We start from the raw sequence: 10404 nt of genomic DNA, 5'->3' as shown, positions 1-10404 counted from the left end.
TCTTTGGTGACCTAGGTTTACCTCTGACTTGTGGTTTAGGCAAACATCAGATTCCTCTTTTTATATCTACAGCTTTGTAGGTGTTTCCAGTCCAGTGTGGTGATTCAATGGTGGGAGGTAGGAGAGGTAAAGCAGCTGCCTCAAAGTGATACTATTTTATGGGGTCAAACCAGTGTTTTGAGTATAAAATGTGAAAATATCACAGTGAACAAAAAGAGTAACTCTGAGTACATTAGTACAGCATCAAGTGAAGCCTTCACCTAATTTTCATCCAAATTGAATCTGTTTTATAATAAACATAAGTCAAACACTTCCTGTGAATAAAAGTACTGGTTACAAAAACCAAACCAACAAATGCACAGTTCATTTTATCATTTTTATTGCTTCTCCTACAAACATTTAATACAGTTCCTTAGATCAACTGGCTCAGAACAGACAGGCTGACATACAGTGACATACACACAACTCAGTTTTTCAGTGCAAAGCTGCTACAACACAACAATTGTTAAAGAAAAAAAAAACAGATTCCATCATTCTGGTTTTAAAACATAAAAAAACAAAACAAACTGGCCTGTATGTATAAAATGAAATACATCTTGATTAAGAGCAGGGTTATTTCAATGCAGTTTGCACAACTTCAAATACAATGACATAGTTTTATCTGTCTTCACTTTAATATCAGCTTTCAATGCACTTTGCAGTCTTTCCACACAGCTCAGAAATGTGGTCAGATCTGAGGAGAGGGGACAGTCAGCAGTCCAGTGGGTTTCAGCTTGTTGATCCCTCCATCCAGTATGCAAACCCGTGGAAAATTTACCTTCACCAGGTGTGTTGCAAACTGGGGAGAAATGGAGAAAGAACGAGGGAAACAGGAAATGACAGTCATCACCTTTATCAAAAGTAATCAGTCACTAGCACCCACACGAGCTATCAGTCCAAACAGGTATTTATTCAAAGAAGGTATCAATATCAGTATCAGTGTCAGCACATGCACGGGACAAAAACAAGACTTTGAGGAAGTGAAGTGAAAATTAAAGAGAACAAAAGACATTTATAAATGAAAAAGAAAGTAAATTTAATGAAGACGTCTTTAGAGCTTTTTTAATATTTATCTTTTGTTAAGACATTGAAGCCTGGATGTCCTCCGATTTCCTTCTCTTGAATTCAGATAAGAGGTTATATTGTTTGGTCCTAAAAAAGCTCAGAGACACTATGTCTAATCACATTCTCACCTTAGATGACTTGACATTGGCCTCAAGTAACACTGTGAGAAATCTGAGTTATATTTAAGCAGGATGTCTCTTTTACTACATTAAAGAAATATCTAGAACTTCCTCTTTCCACCTGAGGAATATAGATAAATTAGGAGCATCCAGACTGAAGCTGTATATCTTCCAGTTACTGGCTGTACCGGCCTGCCCAATGCTTTTGATGCTTCTTGTTTTTTGTTGCCTGTTGTTCTTTTCTCTCTCCTCTTTCCACTCATCCCAACCAGTCAAGGCAGATGACCCATTGTTGGGTTTTCTATACGTTTTTATATACAAATATACCAAATATACTTTGTAAGATCTTAAACCTTACACTGTAAAGTGCCTTGAGATGACTTCTGTTGCACTGTACAAATAAAATTGAATTAAATCTTTTGTGCCCTCGCCACTAATGAAATAATTAAGTTTGCTAGGCACTATACCTACTGCAATTCAATAACAGCACTAATTGCCAACTCAACAGTTACCAAAGAAGCAGTTCAACACCTCTCTGACATAGTCTGAACTGTTTTTCCTGGAATACTGTCTAAGGCGGAACTTTTGACTTGTGTAATGTATCTGTAAGCTCTTGTGTGATGACACTTTAAATTTGGTTTCAAGGTAATTTAGATGATGAAACCTCTGCATCTCATTGTAAGATTTCATCATTTTGTAGTTACAGTTATTACAAAATAGATACTCAGTGACACATTACCTTCATTTAATCATAGCTGTCTAGTTTTGATTAAATGTGTCAATTGGGGATTCACTGAATTTTACCACTTTATAACTTGTACAAGGTTTTAAGACTTCACTATTTCACACATTTTACTGTTATTGTAACCTATAATGACATTCTTCTGACCATTTCATTTTAAATCATAAACTAAAACCTTAAAAACTTTATTCAAGCCCTAAATTTTCTCAAAGCTGTAATTAATACTTATTAATACGTTAAGTCTTGTTGGGTGTGGTTTCAACAAGCATCTCCATCTGAGCAGTCTGAGCAGTTAATCCTGTTTTTCCAGATTTTCTCAAGCTCCATCAGGTTGGATTGGAAGAGTTTGTCAACTGGGTTCTTCAGGTTTCACCACAGATGTTTGGTCAGGCCAGTTGGAGAGTTGTCCTTATGCCTTGTCTGGCTGTATGTGTTGGACCATAGATATGCTGAAAGGTGAACTGCATTCATGATTCTGATAAATCTCACTGTCCCTGCTGCTGAGGAGGCCTCCCTAGCATCATAATGCTACAACCTTACTTCACCATAGGGAATATTATATATTATTGATTAAGTTATTGAGATGTTTGTCTTCCAGGTTCTCCCATCTCTGCAGAGGACGTCTAAAGCTTTGTTAGAGTGACTGTTCGGTTTAGAGCATTAAAACTGATGTAGGCTTTACCACAAACTGTTTTTAGGGAAGTCTACAGAGTTCCTTGGCCTTGTTTATGTTTTGGTCAATTTCCCATTTAAACAATGTTATTATGTTGCACTGTACAATGATGGGGCAATGGCAATTTCTCCACTAACACAACCTGAAGACTTTCTGAAGTCACTGTAGGTGTGGGCAGTGATTCACTACCATTACTGCACTATTGTAACTATATTGTGACATCATGCTATTTGAGTGATTTACTGAAGCTTTTATTTCATACATAACACATTGTTTGTGACGTATTGCCTAGAACATAAAGACTTGATTATTTCACATATGATTTTGTATTTATCTGTAAATGTTTCACATACAATATATATGAAGAATATTTTCACTATCCTGCTCGTGCAGTCAGTCCAGGTACCAGATATAAATACAGTGAAATAGAATAGTTAAACAGTGTAGTGAAAAGATGAGGAGTGAAAACAGAAACTCACAGTAATAATAACAAAGTGCAACAACTTATGCGTGAAAATACTTTGATTTCTGTGGCTATCATAAAGCAACAAAACAAAAGAAAACCCATTTTGGCTACTCGTTTTGCTGGTTGCTGGAGTAAAAAAAATTATTCATTAGTTAAAAATCCTGAAAAGAAACTGAGCATGACGATTTGGACTCACATCTGAATTCCAATAGAACCTTAAATGTTAATGGTTTAAAGTAAAGCCCGACCACACAGTGAGTGGACTCACTGCTTTGACCCAGAGCTAATGATAATGCCACTGGTGCAGTGCACAGAGATGTGAATGACATTTAAGCACAACTGAGGCCTTTTAATCGACCTTTAATTTTATGACCGGCACCATTCAAAGGTCTGATGAATTACTAAGGTTTGCTATTAAACTCATGTGGAATTCCAAGCATGGTCCTGGTCGAAGAGGAAGGTGGTTAAGATGAGTAGTCATTACACTAAATGCCAGTGCTGTGATGACAATGATAATCGATCACTGACATTAATAATTAATTATAAAGAATCCTTAGAGTAATATCTGAATTTGGAGTTATTCTGTGCAAAATATCAGAGGCACAAAGCCCCAAATGTGTGGGGTAGCTATGACCATTACACAGTTTTCAGACACTCTTCACACTTCCATCTATCTTTAGATGAAATCCTACATCACTCTCTTAACAGTTATTTCTGGAGTTCTTGCAACCAGGTTAGACAGAGAGTTCTCAGTAGTGCTTCCTAAAAAAAGCAGGACTGTCTCTTCAATTAAGGAAAACTACTTTTTCTCTTTTTTCTCTTTCCAACATATGGAAGGAGGACATCATTTCTAAATCGGGATGTTGCCTGAAGAAATATCCCTGCTGAGTTATTAAATTTAAGTTTGGTTAATTTATTCCAAAGAGAGAACAAAAGGAGAATTTATAATGATCAACGTAGTTCTCTGTTCTGTTACACCAATACGGGCAGAGTTATTTTTGTGCACTGAAATGCCAAACACAATGATTCATGCAAAATTCAGTTTCACCCTCAGCTGAGTCTTTTAGATAAAGTAAAAATGGAAAAGACGGCAATTTTTTATTTTGTATACACCAGACCATTACACCACTTACAGATTTTTTATTAAGATTTCGTCCAGACTGCTGTAGATTTGACAGGACTGAGGTCTTGCTATGGGGAATAACTATCGATACGATAGCAATAGTGCGAATATTGAAGTACTGTACACCGGTGTTTGTGTGTGTGATTGCTTTCTCACCATAACAGCACTCTTCATGGCGTGGCTAATCACCACTATGACACGGCCTCTGTAGTTCTGGAGGACTCCTGTCGCAGGACACTGCACCAACTCGCCCTCAGGGCTGAATGTTGTGTTGAAGGGAATGTTGATGCTGCCAGAAATATGGCCTCTGTTGAAGCTGGAGAAAACCAGGTTAAGGAACACAGCTGTGAACACGTATGGTACCTGGCCAAAGGATGAGGTGAATGTTTTACTTTACAGTTACAAGTTACATTTAGCAAAAATCCTTTGTTGCTGCCCTACATGCCAGTGGCATAATAGGCAATAACTAACTAACTAAATAAAGTCTCACAAAAGAATTCTAAGACAACAGGGTGTGGCAAAATGATCTCTATCCCTGATAAAGAATGTGACGAAAAGAGATAAACAGTAGGAGATGTAATAAACCATAAGTATAAAAGAGAGGGAAAGATTTAAAAAAATAAAAATAAAAGAAGAAGTAGGAAAAAAGATCTTCGCGAGGGATTTCCTGGGAAGAAACAGTGAACAAGCTCTGAGTGGTACATAATTGAAAAATACAACTTGAGGAAAGGAGATTGTTCTTTTTCTAAAAGCAATTGACATTATTTCTACATATTTTGAAAGAAGTGGTCCTCAACTAACTATGTTTACTAAACCATATCAGCTGCTACAAGAACACATAGAGTCAATATGTAATGCATTGTGAAGTACAATCCGCTTGCTGACTAATCCTGGAGAAATAAATTTAGCCTTAGAAATACAGCAGACACCTGCCAGTTATTTTACAGCTGCATCTTTTACAGGGCATCTAGAAAACTATTGGACTATAAATGTGGATTGCCCTGATTTTTGTGACAGAGGTCTTTATTGAATCCACTTTTTGTGACTCAACAGTCCTTTGCCAAAGATTAGGGGTTACCAAATCCTGTGAAAGTGGTCAAATCCCTTTTGTCCATGTGAGTTAGTTAGCCTAAGAAGCCCCTGTTTATTATAAGGCTCTAGTGTAGGAATTTGGCTAGAGGACCTGCCATGTTCAAATCCTCACTCTATCCACTAATCCATATTGATAAATGGCTCTTTAACCCCTTTAGACAATTGCCATTCTGCTGAAGGAGAAGGGCGAGGCTAACTCCATGTGGTGCCTTGGAATTTTTCAGTAAGGATATCAAGGTCATTTGCAAAAGCAAAATTATTTCTTTACCTTATTCTCTTTCGGCTTTTCCCATCAGGGGTCGCCACAGCGAATCATCCTTTTAAACCTAACTCTATCATATTGTAATTTTATGCAGAGCTACTATAAAGATACAGCTGAATGTCACATGAGACATATTTTTATTTCTGATCTCAGTTAATGAAAAGTTTTTGTTGGGTTTTTGAGATACCTTATTGTAAACTTTTACATAATTTCAGGTAAGGGTTTTTAAAAACTTGAGAAGAAGGAAGATTTTTCACAGACATAAAGACAATTCAAGAGAACCCAGTTTGTCTGACTGTTTCAGAATAGTCAGTTCTGGAAATGGGCAGTGGAAAACACAAACACACACAAGCACACACACAAAGACACACAATTATCACACATGACTATACACCAGAGAATCACAGCGAACCTCTCCAATTAATATGCTAAGCTATTATATTGTTTAGCTTGACACATCTTGATCGCATCTTTTGTACACAGCTAATTATAACTACCGAACTACCGTTATGTCAACAAATAAAATATACAACATAAAGAGGCCATCATGTTCTAGCCAAGAGACCAGAAGGCTGCATTTTGCTCATGTCTACAAGATAACCTCCTCTGCTTTATGCATTTTCTTCTCAGACTGTAGGATGAAAAAGAGCAGCCTGGGTGGATATGAAGGGCCTAAGTGAATGTTGCAGAATCTGGCATGGCATAACTAGAGTTTATCATCCCTCTTGAATCTGCCCCTACTTGCCTTTGATGGGAACCAAGCTGTTTGACTCGGTGCCTGTGGTTCAATTTCAAAACACTGTAAAGCACTGGCACCAGGTCAAGAGGTAAGCATGAGATCAGTGGTTATGGGATAAAGAGAGTGGCTTCATGCATGCACGCAACTGTATGCAAGTGTTATGACTGTATGTGCCTAACCCCTTAACCTTTAATAAACCTTTCATGGTTACAAGAAAACACTGGTCTTGATTAGCAGGGATCATATTTTTGTCCCAAACAGGTAGAGACATGATATAAAATAGAAGCACCAGTGAAATTGAAACACCCTCATCCAACAGAAATCTCTAAGCAGAGTATGCCAAGAAGGCTGTGTGCCCAGCGGACACTGAATATATGAAACTGAATATGTTTTATTCTTGATTATCTCCAATTCAGATCCAACCAAGAAACAGTACACTGTGAATCGCAGATGGCAGTTTTGTGTTTTGTCTTTAAGACTGACAGGAAACTTGGAGTGATGGTTTTAAAACTAGTTTTGAGTTGGCAAATGCAATAAACCCAATTTAGTAACTTATTTTTTAAGTCAGGAATCAAATTATACTTTTTCATAGACGGGTCAACCCTGTGAGAGACTGGCGAGCTGTGTGGAGTGTATCCTGCCTCTTTCCCAGTGACAGCTGGGATTGGCTCCAGCACCCCCGCCACCCTTAACAGGAAAAGCGGTTAGGATAATGGGTGGATGGATAAATAAACAGGTCTTTTGGCAGGTTCAGTAAGCAGTTAGACCACCATTGAGCAGAATCAGCTCAGGGCCAATTCTAAAATATACTAATCGGAGCCTCCAAGGTAAACATAAAAAAATAAATACATTTATTAAAAAATGCATTTATTTTTGTAAATATTTAAGCTAAAGCTGTCAATTGGGTAGCATTAAGGGACAACATTTCAGAAGTCCTATTATTCATGTAATGCAGAACCAAACTCCCCAGAGCGGTCACTGTGGATTTGCTCATCACTGTCAAGTGAATTGACCTCTTTTGCTTTATACAGAGTTCAATCAGGCTTTGGCATGCAAAACTGAGAGGCTCTTCAGGGCCCATCTGGCTTGAGAGAAAGGGTTAGACTGACCTGTCATTCAGAAAACACTGTATTTTGTTCTTATTTCGTGGTTACGAAAAGCAGAGGAGGAGCGATACTAGTGATGCTACAATGATCGAGGACAATGACACAATTTAACGCAAAAGGACAAAATAAAAAAGGCCCATTACAGAGATAACACAAAGTAAAGATTATTATCGTTCCCCAAGTGAATTCTCCTTTTACGGGAACACTATGCTCAATATTCGACTTTTTTTGTAACCACTACCTGTTTGTTAGCAGTCTAAAATGTGAGATTTAAAAACTTGGAAGAGATTTGCTGATGTAAATGTTACTTTTTACTCATCTTTCACGTTCAATATATCTCAGCTACACCAACACCAATGTCTGAAGAACCTTTGTTGTTTGGCTATCCAAACCAAGGTCACTCAAAACACCACCAGGAATTCCCAATATGCCTCAGTGGAGAAAAAAATGAGCAATGTATTTACATGTTATAATTCTACCACTATGGTTGAAATAGTGAAGGACTAGAGGTACGTTTCAAAGCTATACAGAAATGGTAAGGATACTCCTCTCCAGTGCGGATGTCGACAGCAACAATTTTGGGCTTGCCAGTTTTGGTCCTCTTGGCGGGACCAGCCAATGACAGCTCACAAAGGTCGATTAAATCCTCAGCCGAGATCCTTGGGGACATTTCTGCTTTCAGGTCACACAGTGCCAAAGGCTCCCGAGACTACAAGAGAGGAAGTCACAGGAGATCAAATCAAGAGGGAGAAAATGACAGTGAAGGCTTTCAGAGGAATTCGGAATAGAATTTGAATATTGGAATTTGGAGAGGTAATCATTGTTAAATAACAAAGAGAAGCAGAAAAGGATACTGTGAGATTGGATATAATTGTTACTGTAAACCACTGCTTGGGGCTGAATGTTTCATATGTTAACAAAATCTCTTCATTAGTGAGATATTTGACAGCATTCACCATGTAGTTTGTCCAAAAAACCCAGAATAGAATAACATTATTTTTTTACAATAAAAAATTGTATGTTAACTGTATTGCAGCTTCACACAGCAGAAAAACCAGTAGTTGTAGCCAGAGCATGATCTTTTGTCAGTATCTACCTGCACTGCCAAATAGGTTCATTAAAGCATCGAGCCACAGGCATGGCTGGAGGGGACTGAACCCTGGTCTGCAATGGCGAGCAAGTGTTATGCTCCTATCTCATATGCCCTGAAACTATTTTAACAATAAAATGGTCAAAAAGCTGAGGGTGCCAGCAGTTTCCTGTAAGTCCCCATAAAACACAAACAAACAAATGCATTGTGGGACACATGACAGAGTGCTAAAGTTCGTCATTGACATGCAAACTAAATATATGTAATATATAATAGGTGTTAAATACTAAAAGTAGTTTTAATGAATTTAAATGCATATATTTGTGGTCTCTATCTAACTATTCTCAGACTGAAGAAGCTACTTGGATATGTAGTAAAACATTTCGACCTAACAAGAAGAAAGTCCAGGTGCCATGACTCAACTCAACAGATTTGTGTACTGAACAAAAAATTGCTGAAGGGTCTTACTAAGATTTTGCCTGATAATTTACACATATTTACGGTACACAAAATATAATGCAATACAATATTACTACAAACTATGGCCACAAAATGGCCATGACAATCAATAACATACATAAAAAAACATTTAAAAAATAAAATAAAAAAGCACTGACACATGACAGTGAAAATTTCAGCTTTAGAACAATCAATAAACTAAACATGCTGCAGTGACACTGATGGGCCTTAACCCTGATGGCAACAAGAAAATGAGGCGGTGGACAGGGATTTCATGAAAATAGCCTTTCATAAGATGGGGTGATAGTGCTGCATTCAAAAGTGTTTGACTCAAAGGCAACTCGCTGAAAACAATGAAGTTTTGTATGAAATAAAAGATAAGTGAGATTTCAACTCCTGAGAATTCTCAGGAACACACCTGCATTCTTGAGGAGTCACAGTTTTTGTCCTAGAGGAAAAACAAACTATCGTTGACAAATTTGAGTCACACAGTAATCTGCCCTGACATTTCATGTAACTTTCACTTCAATGGAAGAGCTTAAAGAATAACTTTACAGGTTTCCTCCTGGTCCATACCCAAGTAAAATAAAAGCAAAATGCGAAGGAGAGCAATAGTGGTGTGGTGGTGTGAGCACAATGCTCAATGCTTCTCTTGTATTTAACATGGTGATCTGGACACATTATTCACTAATAGGCCACTTTAAAATCAATTTACTATTAAACATTGATGTTAGATTACTGGAAGTGTCATTATAGTTATCAGACATGTAATAGACCCCAGAGTCAGGTCTTTGTCATCATGATTGAGGAGGAGTCAGAGGATTCAGGTGTTTAAAAGGAACCTGTCAGAAAGTGATGCATTTGACAAATAATAAAAGGTAATTTTATATTCTTTATACACACAGTATACATTTACCAAAATAAAGTGCTTGGATTTTATATGCCAACAAAACTCTATTTAATTATGTGTACAGTACAAAATAATTAGAGAGTAGTTACCCTTTATGAGAAGGGCGAGTTGTGAGTTTGTTGACAAACAATAAAAACTAGAATTATCGCACTGCGGTTGTTTGCCTCCCTCAGTCACTCAAGCTGTACTTTACATGTCTGTCAGACTGAACTCTAATATGATGTATAGGTAAGTCATTTTGCTACAAATATGGCAAAGACAATAAAAAAGAAAAAAAAAACTGAAATTTACTAATTAACATTTGAATCCTCAACAGGACATTGAAATTGATTCATTGATGATGTGCTGCATTTTAGAATACACAAAGTGAAAGAAAACAATGAAACAATGTGTAACTGTGAAATAATACCCCAGTTAAATCATAAATGTATGTCATGCTCAAATGATGGATCAAACAAAGTGGTACATGCTCAGTAATAAAATACAATCAGGTTTTGGGATTCGGCTGCATCTGAAAAG

At 37.2% G+C, this 10404-nt stretch overlaps 1 protein-coding gene across 1 annotated transcript; it reads right to left on the bottom strand.

The window, feature by feature from the left end:
* Positions 1 to 362: 362 nt before the first annotated feature.
* Positions 363 to 9472, bottom strand: LOC113161939 (TBC domain-containing protein kinase-like protein). Its single transcript, XM_026359804.2, has 3 exons — positions 7972 to 9472; positions 4384 to 4543; positions 363 to 838 (listed from the first exon to the last, which is right to left on the bottom strand). The coding sequence occupies exons 1-3, from the start codon at positions 8094 to 8096 to the stop codon at positions 728 to 730; spliced, it is 396 nt and encodes a 131-aa protein (XP_026215589.1). The 5' UTR covers positions 8097 to 9472; the 3' UTR covers positions 363 to 727.
* Positions 9473 to 10404: the final 932 nt, after the last annotated feature.

The sequence above is a fragment of the Anabas testudineus genome, chromosome 1 (assembly GCF_900324465.2).
Source record: "Anabas testudineus chromosome 1, fAnaTes1.2, whole genome shotgun sequence".
Classification (NCBI taxonomy): Eukaryota; Metazoa; Chordata; class Actinopteri; order Anabantiformes; family Anabantidae; genus Anabas; species Anabas testudineus.
This window is presented reverse-complemented; position numbering and strand designations above follow the sequence as displayed.